This window comes from Mobula birostris, chromosome 30 (assembly GCF_030028105.1).
Source record: "Mobula birostris isolate sMobBir1 chromosome 30, sMobBir1.hap1, whole genome shotgun sequence".
In the NCBI taxonomy this organism is placed as follows: Eukaryota; Metazoa; Chordata; class Chondrichthyes; order Myliobatiformes; family Myliobatidae; genus Mobula; species Mobula birostris.
This window is the reverse complement of record NC_092399.1, coordinates 6,138,774-6,155,066: the sequence shown is the minus strand read 5'-3', so window position 1 is coordinate 6,155,066 and position 16,293 is coordinate 6,138,774. Positions and strand designations below refer to the sequence as shown.

General features: G+C 41.8%; 1 protein-coding gene across 8 annotated transcripts in view; it reads right to left on the bottom strand.

Annotated features, from left to right (window-relative positions):
• Positions 1 to 16,017, bottom strand: part of ubxn11 (UBX domain protein 11) — an 86,282-nt gene extending 70,265 nt beyond the window's left edge. For 4 of the 8 annotated variants that reach the window (XR_011883661.1, XR_011883660.1, XR_011883662.1 and 1 more), the window contains exons 1-3: positions 15,748 to 16,017; positions 11,495 to 11,532; positions 551 to 652 (exon numbers count right to left, since the gene is read on the bottom strand). Coding sequence is in view for 4 of the 8 variants with exons in the window: in XM_072247398.1 (XP_072103499.1) it covers positions 551 to 652; positions 11,495 to 11,532; positions 15,748 to 15,821 (214 nt within the window). In the remaining 4 variants the exon portion in view is untranslated. The remainder of the gene's footprint in view (positions 1 to 550; positions 653 to 11,494; positions 11,533 to 15,747) is intronic. The other 4 variants (XM_072247399.1, XM_072247400.1, XM_072247401.1 and 1 more) reach the window with 4 other exon arrangements.
• Between the last annotated feature and the right edge of the window lie 276 nt (positions 16,018 to 16,293).

The window sequence follows — 16,293 nt, the reverse complement described above, 5'->3', positions numbered from 1 at the left end:
TTTGCAATTTTACTTGATTTTGCATTAATGTAAATAGACTTTAACAAATTAGCATGAAGCTGGAAGGGCAAATGGCCTGTTTCAGTTATGTATTACTGTGTTTCTGTAAATCTCTCTGTTTTTCAATCTTCCAATCCAACCTTAATGGCCATGCTCCTAACTGGCATTTCACTGCACGTCAACTGCAGCTTAAGATGCAGCCACCACTGGTGGGATGAATTTATTTTATTTAGAGGTACAGCGAGGACCAGGCCCATTTAGCCTTTCGAGCAATGCATCAATTTAACGCCAGTCTATTCATGGGACAATTTACCTGCTAACTGCCCACATCCACACGGGAAGGAACATATAGACTTGCTTGCAGAGGACACTGGAATTGAACTCTGAACTCTGATGCCCTGAGCTGTAATAGTGTCATAACTGCTACGCTACCCTGGTGCCCCACTGACAAATTTCACCCAGTTTGGTTCGGGATGATTTTCTCATTACACTAATGCAAATCCTAACAAACTTTAACCACTGCATTTTGCTGCCTTTTGTCAACCCGTACCATTTGCCTTTGACCTTGCTGATGGCGAAGGAGCGGAAGAAGTTGGATTGTGTGCCCAGGATAAAGGAGGCAGGATTTCACTCAGTAACGCAGCCTCATCATCTGCAGAAAGAAATAAACCATTTTGATAATGATGTTTTACTCAGTATTTCTGAGACTCTGTAAAATTTCACTGTCCCATGAAATGCATAGGATATTTCTAGTAGTGTCTTTGTATATAAAGCTTCTTCTGTAAATACCATCTGAACAATGTAACTACACTCATAGTTCAAAACAATATCTTTTACAATATGCGTGACACATTTCTCCTAATAACTATGCTAGTCAAACCACAATGGCCAATATAATATTAATTTGTGCTAAGTTCCCACCGTTTCTGAAAGAACACTGCCCTGGCTGTGGGGTGCTCAGAGACCAAAGCTGGAGTGTGGGCATGAAACCATTGTTACATGCTCTCTACCCCAACATCCTGCAAACACTGAGCTCTCAGCATGCAAGATCAAGTGAAGCGTGTAAATACTATCTATAAATGTGCAATGTTTGCACTGAAAACTCTTAGCTCATGTTCAAGTCCTACTATACCCTTACCAAGCCCTGCTGATCAGCCAGTACACAAACACAGTCCTTTTTCTGAGGAGCTGTGAATGGAACTGAACACTGTAAATTAACGATTAAGTACATGTAATTATGCTATAATCAGAATCAGAATCAGGTTTATTATTACTAGCATATGTCATGAAATTTGTTAACTTAGCAGCAGCTGTTCAATGCAATACATGATATAGAAGAAGAAAAATAAGCAAATAATAAATCAATCGATCAGTCACAGTATATGTATATTGAATAGATTAAAAATCATGCAAAGAGCAGAAATAATAAGTTTTTTAAAAGTGAAGTAGTGTTTACGGGTTCAGCGAAGGAGGGAGGAGAAGATGATGGCGCGACTCAGCGCGAGCGGCCGTTCCGAATGATATTGTGTGTATTAACTAGGGGGCCGTGCACAATCCTGATTTGATGGAGACAGCTGTGAGAAGCACGGAGGAACACCTTGCGAAACTTCTGAAATGGCTGTTTCACTGCCGCTGTTAATATGCGATTGAGAATCTCCGGAGGGGAAGGCCCCAAATCCTCGGCTTTGCCTATTACCTGTTGCCGGGGCCGGGGTCGAAGAGCTCCGCAGAGGTGGTGCTCGGTGTAGGCGAGCTGGTCGGAGGCTCGGAGTTTTCGGACGGACTCGGACTGTGGTCGGATGCTTCCAGGATGCTGCATCGGCAAGTTTGCGGCGCTGGAGGTTCACCGTCTGCGTGAGGTGATGGGACTTTCCAGAGACTTTGAGACTTTTTACCGTGCCATGGTCTGTTCTTTATCAAATTACGGTATTGCTTTGCACTGTTGTAACTATATGCTATAATTATGTGGTTTTTGTCAGTTTTTCAGTCGGTTTGTCATGTGTTTCTGTGATATCATTCTGGAAAAACATTGTATCATTTCTTAATGCATGCATTACTAAATGACAATAAAAGAGGACCGCGTGTCCTCATAATCTAAAAAATGTCTATTTAGGAATCGGATGGTAATACGATAGTTACTATCCTAAGCAATGTGGTGTCATAGAAAGTCATGTTATAGCTGAAGAGACACAGACAAAATGCTGGAGGAATGCAGCAGGCCAGGCAGCATCGACTGAAGAAAGTTGACATTTTGGACCAAGACTGTTCTTCAGGACTGAGAAGACTGCAGTTGCCTTCAAAGCACAGATTTCAGAATCACAGTCAGGTTTAATGAAACCAGCATATATTGTGAAATTCATTATCTTTGCAGCAGCAGTACAATGCAATACATGATAAATGCAGAAAAATCTTAATGACAGTAATTATATATGTATATTAAATAGTTAAGTTAAAATAAGCAGTGAAAAAACAAAATAAAATTTTAAAAGTAGTAAGGTATTGTTTATGGATTCAATGCCCATTCAGAAATCGGATGGCTGCTCCTGAGAGTGTCCTTTTAGGCTTTCTTACCTCCTTCCTGACGGTAACAATGGAAAGGGGCACGTCCTGGGTGGTGGGGGTCCTTAATGTTGAACGCCACCTTCCAGAAGCACTGCTCCTTGAAGATGTCTTGGATACTATGGAGGCTAGTACCCATGATGGAACTGACTGTTTTAAGTACTCCTCTAACTGAGTTCTAAGCTTAACCATTTTCAGCTGCTTCACTAATGATTTTCCCTCTGTCACAAGTGTGCATATACAGTAGTTAGTTCTGCTATAAGTTCCATGATACAGATTGATTATATATCCATTTATGGATTAGGGACCACTATTGCATTATGTAGGTGCTATTGGTTGGTGAGCAATTGCAATTGCAATCAGAAAAATCCATTTAAAACTCGAAAACTTCTGCAGATGTACCTTGGAGAGCATTCTGATTGATTGCATCACTGTCTGGTATGGGGTGCTACTGCACAGGATCAAAGTAAGTTGCTGAAGGTTGTAAAATTAGACAACATCCATGGAAATGAATAACGGTCGACTTTTCAGGCAGAGATCCTTCTTCAGGTGGGAGGGAAATGTCAAGGGCTGGAGAAGAAAGAGAGGAAATGGACAATAGGAGCAGATGGGGACCCAGGGAGAAGTAATAGGCAGGTGGGGAGAAATCAATATTCATGATATCAGGTTGTAGGGTACCCAATTTCTGCTTCCAATAAACAATATTCCTCCCCGCCCCCCATGTCTCCTCCTCTTTCTGTTTCTCCTACTGTCCTCATCTATCAATTTCCTTCCTTCTTACCCATCCCCAAACAGTGAAGACCCCAGTGTGACGCTTGTTCGTACCACTGGACTGGACTGCCGAGATTGAATGAACAGAACTGCCCCAGTGCAAAAGCTTTCCCACTTTAAAAACACTCCCGCTCAGGTTTCTTGTCATCGTGGGATACGACGGGGAACCACTGGAATAGCCCAGCTAAAGACATAGATAAGGATGAGGAATGCCAATTGTAAAAAAAAAAGTAGCTTGTAGCAGGTTTAGTGAATTGAAAATAGAGAGCCTTGCAAGACTATAGAATGTCGAGGAACTATTTTTTTAATTGGAGAAGAAAGAGGAATGTGAAATGGCAATGGTGGGCAAAACTAAGAAAAATCTCAAAGGACTTTGGAGGTATATTAGAAGCAGGAGGGGAACCATTTAAAGGGTAAGGTCCATTAAGGGCGAAAGTAGAAACTGTCCACACAGTAAGAGGGCATAAGCCATACATACTTTGTACCTGCTTTTACTATGCATTAGAACATAGAGGGTGGAGAATTTTAGGAGGGGGATGACAGAATTCTAGAACAAATTCTTATTGAAAAGGAGGTGGTATCAGTGGTTTAGAGGTGAATAAATTCCTAACCTGATAAGGCTATGGAGGGCAAGTGAGGAAATTTTCGGGGCTATAAAAGATATTTTCAAATCTCTGTTAGTGCCAGAAGACTGGTGAATGTAATAACTTTATTCAGGTTGGGCAGAAAGGGTAAGACAGGCAATTACAGACTTGTGCAACTAATGTTGGTGGGAAGGAAACTATTGGTAAAGGTTCTGAGACAGGATTAATTTTCACTTGGTGAGATAGGATTAAGGATGTTCAGCATTGCTTTGTTAACAGAAAGCTCTGTCTGACTAGAGTCATAGACGTAGAGGCATACAGTACAAATACAGGGCTTCATACAACCCACCCATGCTCACCCAAAATGTCTATCCAGGCTGGTCCCATTTACGTTTGGCCCAATGTACCTCTAAACCAGGATAAGTTAACCTGGATAGATTCCAGGGGGTCAGTGAACTTGGATGAGAATAAATTTACATCTATTTCTATTTTAACTTCATCAGTCCACAGGACTTGTTTCCAAAATGCATCAGGCTTGTTTAGGTGTTCCTTTGAACCTTTTGAATAGAACTTTTTGGCCACAATGAGCAAAGGTATGCTTGGAGAAAAAAGAGTGCAGAGTTTCATGAAAAGAACCCCTCTCCAAATGTTAAGCACAGGGGTGGATCGATCATGCTTTGGGCTTGTGTTGCAGCCAGTGGCACGGGGAACATTTATTGGTAGAGGGAAGAATGAATTCAATTAAATACCAGCAAATTCTGGAAGCAAACATCACACCGTCTGTAAAAAAGCCAAAGATGAAAAGAGGATGGCTTCTACAACGGGATAATGATCCTAAATACACCTCAAAATCCAGAATGAACTACCTCAAGAGCCACAAGCTGAAGGTTTTGCTATGGCCCTCACCGTCCCCTGACCCAAACATCATCGAGAATCTGTGGATAGACCTCAAAAGGCCAGTGCATGCAAGACGGCCCAAGAATCTCACAGATCTAGAAGCCATTTTGCAAGGAAGAATGGGCAAAAATCCCCCAAACAAGAATTGAAAGACTCTTAGCTGGCTACAAAAAGCGTTTACAAGCTGTGATATTTGCTAAAGGGGGTGTTACTAAGTACTGCCATGCGGGATGCCCAAACTTTTGCTTCGGGCCCTTTTCCTTTTTTGTTATTTTGAAACTGTAAAAGGTGGAAATAAAAAAGTTTTCTTGCTTAAAATATTAAAGAAATGTGTCATCTTTAACTTTATGCCTTTTGGAAATCAGTTCATCTTTTACTCACTTAGCTATTCACAGTAACAGAAATTTTGAACAGGGTGCCCAAACTTCTGCATGCCACTGTATATACTATATCACATTTTGTTTTTTTGATATTTTGATAAATATTTCAATATAGTTGGTTTCTTTTGTAGTCCTAGTTTATATATTTAAATACATTATTCTGAGAAGGGTGCATAGGCTTCATCAGACTGCCAAAGGGATCTATGGAATAAAGATGTTGGGAGCCTCTGCTCTAAACCTTTTCTATCCATTTACCTATCCAAATATCTTTTAAACATTGTAATCATCCTCACCTCCACCAATTCCTCTGGCAGCTCATTCTATGTAACTAACATCTGTATGAAAATGTGCCCTTCAGGTCTGCTTTGAATCTTTCCCCTCTTACCTTAAACCTATGCCTTCTAGTTTTAGACTCCCCTTTGCTATGAAGAAGACTGACCATCTATCTTATCTACAACCCTCATAATTTTACATAATTTTATAAGATTATCCCCATTGTCTTCTGCAATCCAATAAAGAGAATCCCAGCCTTTTGGATAGATAACATCCTTGTGAATTTTTTTGCACCTTTTCCAGTGTAATGGTATCTTTCTCATAGTACATAACCAGAACTATGCACAATAAAGTGTGATCTCATCAATGAATTGTACAGTTGCAACATGACATCAGAACTCCTGTACCCAATGCCCTGACCATTGAAGGCAAATGTGCCAAATGCCTTCTTTACCACCTTGTTTATCTGTTTTGCCACTTTCCCCCTAGATCCCTCTGCTCTGCACCACAGTCCAGGGCATACCATTTACTATGCAAGTCCTGCTGTGATTTAACTTCATTGACTCGAAAGGATAAAAGGGCCTGGTCCTCGCTGTATCTCTAAATAAAATAAAATAAAATTTGCATTGTCCATCTTTTACCTGCCACTTCTTGGCCCACTTCTTCAGTTTATCTAGGTCTTGTTATAATCTTATATAACATTTATCATTCTCTATTACACCATCAGCAAACTTACTCACTATGTTAACAGCATTGATTATCTTTTCTTCAGAGGTGGTAAAGTGTGCCAATGAGGGTAATCTAGTTCACAAGATCTACTTGGACTTCAGTAAAGCCTTTGACAATATCTTACAATACATGAGAGACAGTACTTGTTGAAAAGTTAAGAGCCATGGAATCGAAGATTATTTGACAATTGTTTAGTGACAGGAGGGAATAGGTTGTGGTTGAAGGTTATTTTTGAGGTTGGGAGGCTGTGTACAACAGGGAAGCATTGCTCTTTATTGCATACATTGATTACGAAGTTCACAGATGGCATGAGCATTGGTGATGTTGCGGGAGGTGAGAAGACTAGCCTTTGGTTACAAAATCAGGTTGAACAGCTGGTTGAATGGACAAAGAGTAGTAGATGAATTTTGTCCAAAAAATGTGAAGCATTATACAGCAACACACACAAAATACTGGAGGAATTCAGCAGGTCAGGCAGCATCAAAGGAAATGAATAAACAGTCGAGGTTTCAGACCAAGACCCTTCTTCGGGGCAAGTATTACATGTAAGGACAAATAAAGCTAGGGCATAGACAATGAACGGTAAGAACTTAGGAAGTACTAAAGAACAAGATATATGTGTATATGTCAAAGGATTCCTAAATGCAGAATAAAATTCAGATTTATTATCATTGACATATAGCATGAACTTTGGTGTTTTAAGGCTGTAGTACTGTGCAAAGACATAAAAGTCTATATATTAGGAAAATAGATAAATAAATGTATATTCATGGGTTCATGGCCCATTTGGACATCTGATGATGGAGGGGAAGAAGCTGTTACTAAATTTTTGCGTATGGGTCTTCAGACTTCTGTATCTCTTCCTTGATGGTAGTGACAAGGAGAGGGTGTGTCCCTGGATAGTGATGGGTGTTGCCTTCTTGAGATACCACCCCTTGAAGATGTCCTCAATGGTGGAGTGTGGGCTGCACCCACGATAATGCTGGCTGAATCTACAAATCGCTGCAGCTTCCTGCAATCCTTGCATTGGAGGTTTCATAGAGGGCTGTGATGCACCCAGTCAGAATGCCCACCATTGTACATCTATATAAATTTATAAGAGTCCTTGGTGACATACCAAGACACTTGGCATACTTGATTTTATTAGCTACAGATTAGGAAGGTCATTGTGCAACTGCAAGTTGTGCCACAACTAGACTTCTCTGCGCAGGATTGATTGCCACACTATAGGAAGGATGTAATTGCATTACAGGGGTTGCAGAAGAGATTCACAAAAATGCTGGGTGGGATGTAGCACTTGAATTATGAGGAAGACTATGTAGGTTTGGTTATATTCTTTTGGACGAGACAAAGTTGAGGAGTTGATCTGGTTGGAGTATGCAAAATTATGAGGGGCATTGAAAAGACAGGTTGTGATAAACATTTTCCCTTACCAGGTGGCCAAGACCAAGGGACATATGTAAAGTAGTAGAAGACATCGAGGAACATTTTCATCGACCAAAGAGTGGTTGAGATCTGGAGCTCATACCCTGAAGGGTAGAGCAAGTGTACCCTGAAGGTAGAGCAAGTGCTCAGACAGTATTCACAGATATTCACTGTTTGATGCAGTTGAAATACCGTGATATAGAAAGCCACAATGCAACATGTGCTGGGAAATGGGATTCTGTAGGCAAGTGCTTGATGGCTAGCCCAGACACTATAGGTCAAGAGGCCCTATTTCCTCATGGTTTTACTCGAAATAAGCTGTATAAACTCGTAAACTTAGTCAGCTCCATCATGGGCACTAGCCTCCACAGTATCCAGGATATCTTCAAGGAGCGGTGCCTCATAAAGGCAGCGTCCATTATTAAGGACACCATCACCAAGGACAAGCCCTCTTCTCATTGCTACCATCAGGAAGGAAGTACAGGAGCCTGAAGACACACACTAAACAATTCAGGAATGGCTTCTTCCCCTCTGCCATCCAATTTCTGAATGGACATTGAACCCACGAATACTGCCTCAGTACTTTTATATTTTATTTTTGCACCACTTGGTTAAATTAACTATGTATATAGTATACTGTAATTCACTGTTTTTTCTGGATTTTTTCTTTATTATTGTGTACTGTTGCTGCAGAGACAACAAATTTCACGAGATATGCCATTGATATTAAACCTGAATCTGATTATTTTATTTATTGGGATTTACGAATTTGCTCATCTCAGTGAATTTGGCCATTTCTTAATATCATATTGAATGAATTTAACTGGCTGAAGACTGGCGAACTTTCCATCATAATGTCACAAGCAAAGGAGTTTTCCTGATCATTGTGCAATATTAAGTTTCATTTCACCTGGTTAACAAGTGAAACAGGTCACACATATGTGCAGCAAAATCTGGACAACATTCAAGTCCGGATTGATAAATGGTAAATAACATTTGGCTACGAAAATATCAGGTAATGAACATGACCAACCTGGGACAGCCGTCAGTTCACCATTTAGGATTTGATGAAGGTTTGGTTTTACTCTAAGACCTTAAGACCATAAGATATAGGAGCAGAATTAGGCCATTTGGCCCATCAAGTCTGCTCCACAATTTCATCAGGGCTGATCCATTTCCCTTTCAGCCCCAATCTCACGCCTTCTCCCCATACCCCTCCATTCCCCTCATCCCCTTAATTCCAGTGAGTACAGGCCCAAAGACATCAAATGCTCCTCATATGACAAGCTCTTCAATCCTGGAATCATTCTCGTGAACCTCCTTTGAACCCTCTCTTTCTTCAATAACAGGCTCAAAACTACTCACAATACTCCAAGTGAGGCATCAATAGTGCCAGATAGAACCTTAACATCACGTGTTTGTTTTTATATTCTAATCCTCTCAAAATGAATGCTAATGTTACATTTGCCTTCCTCACTGAAAACTTAACCTGCAAATTAACCTTCAGGGAACCCTGTACAAGGACTCCCAAGTCTCTTTGCACCTCAGAGTTTTGAATTTTCTTTCCATTTAAAAAAGTCTATGCTTTTATTTCTTCTACCACAGAGTGTGACCATACACTTCCTGACACTATATTCCCATCTGGCAGTTCTTTGCCCATTCTCCTAAACTGTTTGTCCTTTTGTAGTCTCACTGCTTCATCAACACTACTTGCCCGTCCACCTATAATTGAATTGTCTACAAACTTGGCAGAAAGCCATCAATTCCGTCATCCAGATCATTGACATATAACGTAAAAGAAGTGGTCCCAATACCAGCCCCTGCGGAACACCACTAGTCACGGGTAGCCAACCAGAACAGCCCCCTTTATTCTGACACTCTGCCTCCTGCCAGTCAGCCAATCTTCTCTCCATGCTGCTATCTTTCCTGTTATACCATGGTCTTACATCTTGTTAAGCCACCTCAATTGCAGCACCTTGTCAAGGGCCTTCTGAAAACCCAAGTAAACAACATACAGATCAATTTGTTATGGTGCATTCAAGTAGTACAAAGTACAACAATAACAGAATGCAGTACAAAGTACACCAGCTACAGAGTAAGTGCAGTGCTGGTAACAATAAGGTACATGATAAATTGTGAGGTCAGGAGTCAATCTTATCATAGTAGAGAACCATTCAATACTCTCAAACAGCATGGTAGAAGCTGCCTTGAGCCTTGTACTATGTCCTTTCAGGCTGTTATATCTTCTGCTTGATGGAAGAAGGGACAGGAGAGGATGTCCAGGATGAGTCTCCTCTTCTCTTGGGCCTTTAGCTCCCAGTGGAGTATAGGCCATTAATGACCTCCTGTCTCCATCGTCCAATGCTTGGGGTTCAATGTTCCTGTAATCTGCTGTATCCACTGTATAGGGGGTTGGCCTATACAGCTTCACCAGAGCTCTGTTGGCCAGCCTTAACCATTTCTACTTCTCACGACACCAGGGTGAGTGGGGTCTTTGATTATGTTGGCTGTTTTATGAGGTAGTAAGAAGTATTGACAGGGTCCACGGAGGGGAAACTTGTTTCCATGGTGTGCTGAGCGTTGTCCACAGCTCTCTGCAGATTCTTGTGGTCACAGGTAGAGCAGTTGCTATACTGAGCTTTAACACATCAAAATAGGATACTTTCTATGGTGCATTAATAAAGATTGGTAAGGGTCAATGGGACAAGCCAAATTTCTCTGCAGGACATTGTATTTAACCCCATAAGCATATCACTTAACAGATTTTTAAAAAGACTATTTATCACATGTCACAGACAGATTAAAAAGAAAAGTAAATTTCAATTGTCACCAGTGTTAAGTATTCTGGAACACCAACTGCTCCAAATGTGTGGTTTGTGGCAGATGTAGTGGGAGAAGTGACATTGGCCTGCCTGACATTTGGTGTTATTTACGTGCAGCTGAGCATACAAAGTTAAAGTAAGATGAAACTGTACATAAACCACACCAAAAGGGTGCATTTTAGTACTTAAGTATTTCCTTGTTGCATCTGTCTCCTGAAATGCCATACCAACCCTTTCCCCATCTCATTCCAATGAAATTGTTCACAGTGTACAAATCACTGAACTTCCAGTTTGTTGCGTACAGAAGTCAGAGCTATACACACATGATGAAATTTCTCAGTGCAGTGTCTCAATGGTGTTGGGCAGTGGGGTGGAGATACATCTCTACTAAAGGAGTAATAAGCTGCTCCTTTCCTCAGCTAGTCTGCAGGTCACCCTTGGGCAAGGTGTAGCTCTTGCTTAGCCCCCTGATCAGGGTCACATGAAGCCATGGGAGCAGGTGGCGGATGGTCGTATGAGCAGCTGGTGCATATCACGCATCCTGGTTATGCGACCACTGACGCCAGGCAGACAATCTCTCAAAAGTTTTGATAATGGCTGGGCGGGGGGGACATGGTGGTCACCCATCTTGTAAAGACACTGTCCAGAAGAAGGTAATAGCAAACCACTTCTGTAGAAAAGTTTGCCAAGAGCAATCATGGTCATGGGAAGACATGGTACATAATGAACAAATGAACAAGTATCTCAAACTAAAAGACCTTCATTTCTTTCATGAATGACGCATAGCCAGAGAGGATTTTTTCTGTCAGAGTTACAGGAATGAATGCACTGCCTTAACTTTAAGTCAGCAGTCAGTTGCAGTTGTAAGGTTCATGGTTCATGATCATTGCCACACTGAAAGGTGCCGTGGCCATCAGACAGAACCCAACGAGGAATAACGTTATGTTGCAGGGACACAGGAGGTTTTGACGCTGGGAACTTTCAGCAGCTGTTGCTCTTTACTGAATTGATAGTTTAGTGTTAGGAATTATTTAAGAAAGGTGGTTTGTCTTACCTGTGTACGAATCCTCTTCAAAGTAAGCTACTCGTCTGCTGTGGAAAATACACCAAAATTGATCAAGACAATGACACATCAAAGCAAAAACAGAAATGATGAAAGCACTCAGCGTCAGTGGGGAATAAAGCAGAATCGGCAGTTCAGCTCAAGGACTCTTCATCAAAACTAGACAAGTAAAATATGCAAGTGTCAAATGCAGAAAGGGAGAAGATCGGAGAAATTAGAGGAAATTCAGTACTTTATAAATGAGTCACTGGAGACAAGAGAAAAAAAGAGTAAAATGGCATGATTATCTGAAATGGTTCAATTTAATATCAAGTTTCAAGTGTTTTAATATACTGAGACAGAAGAAGTGCTGTGTTGAACATTATACGAGTGATGTAGGGTATCAAAAATGGTAAAAATGGGGAAGTCAGAGTGGGATTATAGTAGTCAATTAAATGGCAGGGAACTGGAAGGTAAGGATTTCCTTGCAACCCTACAGAGATATTCCACAGAAAGGTTGTCCAAACTACATTTAGTATTTCAAGTATCGGCACAATCACATAGTGAGCACCAAGCGCAATACATTAAATTGGAGGAAGGGCAAGTGAATCACCTTTTCAGTTAAGGACTGTTTTAGACCTTGGATACTGGAAGGGAAGATGTAAAATTGCAAGTCCTGTATCTCTCTCTCAATTGCACGAGGAAGTGCCATGACGAAGAGAGTGACTGGCGGAAATGGAAAAGTGAATCTGGAAGTCACAGAGGGAGCGATTCCTTTGGAGTGTTAAGAGAAAGATGTTGGACGCCTGAGGGTGGAACCTATTGGAAGTGTAAGAAATTATGGAGTATGATCCAGTGAATGTGGTAACACGTAAGGTGGAAGGTGATGTCTTGGAAAACCCAATCGATGTTCAGGCTGGAAGGAGTGGCAGAACAGCAGAAGTACTGGAAAGAAATGAGACACAGTTGAGAATGCTATCAACTGCAACCATGGAAGATGCAAAAACAGATATGGTTTCCCTTTCTCCTACTTCCTACCCCACCAGCCTCCATGTTCAACATGTTACCTTACTAAATTTCTGTCACCTCCCAGAAACATCCTCTCCTAACTTTCCCTTTCAGCATTCCAAAGGGACTTTTTTCCTCCACAACTTCCTGGTCTACTCCACGTCCACCTTGCAACTCCCTTTTCACAGTAATTTCCCATACTCCTGCAGATGAATATTGGCCCTTTGACTTCTTCCTTTCATGATCCTGGCCAAGCATACAGCCTATCCAGTCCAAACAGCAGGTTTCTTGGACCCCTTCCAATGTAATATCCTGCATTTGGTGCCCAAGGTAAAATATTCTCCATGCTGGAGAAGTCAAAGACAAATGGTGGACCATTTTGCTGAGCATCTCCATTCAGTCTGCGGTGCAATGCTGAGCTTCCAGTTGTCAGGCTGCTTCATTCCCATTTTGACCTCCGTACTTGGCCTCCCACATTACTTCAACAATGATTACATTTCTGCCCTTCCTTCCTACTGCCTCGGTACATCAGCCAGTATAATCAATAAACCCACCCACTCAGGAAATTCCCTCTTCTCCCCTCTTCCATCAGGCAAAAGATCCAAACATCAGAAAGCTCACATCGACATGCTCAAGGACAGCTTCTATCTCTCTGTTATAAGGTTATTAAATAGTTCCCTAATACAATATAGGGGGGTGTATGGGGTTGTCCAGGGAGGGGGTAGCACCTCTGGTGAAGGGGCTTGTTGTGCCCGTTCCAGGGCAGCTCACTCACCTTTGGTCCCCACTGGACACTCCACTCTCACCTGTAGCTCCAAGTAGCCACTTGCATGTGACAGTGTCCACACCTCTTTGACAGGTGGACTAAACCAGGTGAGGGTAGCCAGCAGCGGCAAACCCGATGAGTTAGGGACATGCCTGTCCCAGCATGTGAACTCAGCTCTGGAGGACTGGGAGGATGAGATCTACAGTGAGATCCAACGGCCAGGAAGGTGGTTCTGCAACAATCCGTGGAGAGTGAAGGACATGATAAGGTACAGAAGACATCATGGTCATCTGCTGTAACCAAGGAAGACCCCAGTTTGTGACGTCTGCTCGTACCACTGGGCCCGGACTTTGAGGGAAGAGAGTGGAAGTACCCCAGTGCAATGGCTTTTCCACTTTAAAAGCTCTCACACAAGGTTCCTGTCATCGTCGGACATGACCGGCAACCATCATCAGTATGATAAGATAGACTCTTGGCCTCACAATCTACATTGTTATGATTTGAACCTTACTGTTTACCTGTTACACTTTATTTTGCATTGTTATTGTTTTACCTCATCCTACCTCAATGCACTGTGTAATGATTTGATCTGTATGAACTGTATGTAAGACAAGCCTTTCACAGTATCTCAATACATGTAACAATAAAAATCCTATTCCATTTCCCATCTTCTTCCATCTAAGTATATTGAAGCTCTTAGGACTAAATATTGAATTTATCATTTTTAGGTAACCACACTTTTCTCTTTATCTTTCTGGTCCTTCAACACATTTCTTTTCCTTTTTGTTTCCTATTGATGATCTTTAAAGCAAACCATCACTATCTGTGTTATCTCTACCCCCAGCCCCTCTGGAACCTAGTTACTTACATTTCCAATTCTGATGAGGGATCCATGACCTGAAATACCTTCTCTGTTTCTCCCCCTAATGATGCTGCTTGACTTGCTGAACCTTCCAAGGTTTACTGTCCCTGCTTTGGATTTCCAGCTTTTTCTTTTGCTCCAAGCTTCAAGCACAAGTTCTATTTTTTTATGCACGTGACTTGAACAATTAAGCAAATTGAAGGGTACTTTGGTATTTTAGTTACAAGTAGTTTAAAAGCCCAGTGGTTAGTAATCTCACTTGTAAGTCTAAAGGTTCCAATCCAAAGAATCAAAATCAGGTTTAATATCACCAGCATACGTCATGAATTTTGTTGACTTTGTGGCAGCAGTATAATACCAGTATGATAATAGAGAGAACAAAAGTGTGAATAACAGAAAGGATATACTGCATATATTAAATAGTTAAATTAAATAAGTAGCACAAAAATATAGAAATAAAAATGTAGTGACGTAGTGTTCATTGTCTATTCAGAATTCAGGTGGCAGAGGGGAAGAAGCTGTTCCTGAATCATTGAGTGTGTGCCTTCAGGCTTCTGTACCTCTGTCCTGATGGTAGCAATAAGAAGAGGGCATGTTCTGGGTGTTGGAAGATGCTTTCTGATACATCCTCCTTGAAGATGAGCTGACTAAATAGATGGTGTTAGATGAACTAGGCTCTGTTACCCAGACTGACACGTCCACTGTGACATAGACATAGCGAACTATCAGAGGTAGTGTCCTTTACAAGGGGTCTTAAAACCAATGCTCCTGATTTGCAGCAAGGTGCAAAATTATTAGAAAAGTAGAAGTGTTCCTTTTGGTGTACTGCTGATACCTATCCATTTGTCAGTAAAACAGGACCCAAAATTAGCTCGCAAACATGAGGAAATCTGTAGATGCTGGAAATCCAAACAACACACACAATAAATGCTGGTGAACGCAGCAGGCCAGGCAGCATCTATAGGAAGAGGTACAGATGACGTTTCGGGCCGACACCCTTTGTCAGTCTCGGCCCAAACCATCGATTGTACCTCTTCCTATAGATGCTGCCTGGCCTGTTGTATTCACCAGCATTTTTTGTGTGTGTTCCCAAAGTTAGCTACCATGTTTCCTACAGTACATCAAAGACAATATTTTAAAAATTACTTTATTGTCTATAAAGTACTAAGATTTTGAAAGGTTTGGAAATGGATTTTGAGTTTATAGAGAGCACCATAAAGTACTAAAGTTGTGGCCATGTTTCAAGTTACAGTCTTTGACAAAAACAGAGAGCATCACTGCACATTTCCTGTACAGGCAAGATCATGTTGGCTTACATGTGACGCCAACGCACAGAGAGCTTCGCAGTTTCCTACTTTAAGTAAAAGAATGGGCCTATACAGGTCTGTCCCCGGTTTATGAAGTGTAACTAAATCTTACACACTGTAGCTGCACTGCTAACTGGAGTCACGAGAAAAATAAAACAGGGTTAATGGGGGCGAATCGCAACCCAGAAACGTTGACTATCGTCTGTCGTCTCCATCCACAGATGCTTCCTGAACTATTGAGATTTTCCAACATTTTCTGTTTTTAAGTCACGTTGTACAGTTACAGCACAAAAAAAGCTTAATGAAATAAAGCCGAACTTACCCGTGTCCCCGCAACTGCGGTAGATTTAGGGGAACTTTCCTCAACTTTCCTAAGGATGACAGCGGGGAGCTCATTGTGCTTTCAATGCCCTGCACCCCCTGACCAGTGCCCAGACCACCTCTCACTTCCTTCGAAGACAAGGGTCCATCTTTAGACCCCACACTGCCCGCCGACCGGCAAGTCTCCAACTCTTCCCCACTTCTCCCAGACCTTGTGGTGGTTTTAACCAGTAACCTGTCCCTGTCCCTGTCCCTGTCCTCCGCTAACCACTCCCTGTCCCCAGAGTCACCCCCTCTCCCCCTGATGACCACTAGCTCTTCCCCCCACCCGCACACCGCCTTTGCCCCAGCGCTCCGAGCCCGGCTTGGTTGCTATGCCGTCCGCCGTATATTGTTGTACCGTGTTGCTAGGAAAATCAAAACGCAAGGAGATGATTGGCTGCGTTGAACTAGATTGAATATGCACGACGATTGGTGAAACCGCAGAGTTTTTTTTCTCTGGTCACATTCTAATCGGGATTCGGGCATCCGCGTACAATCGGACCAG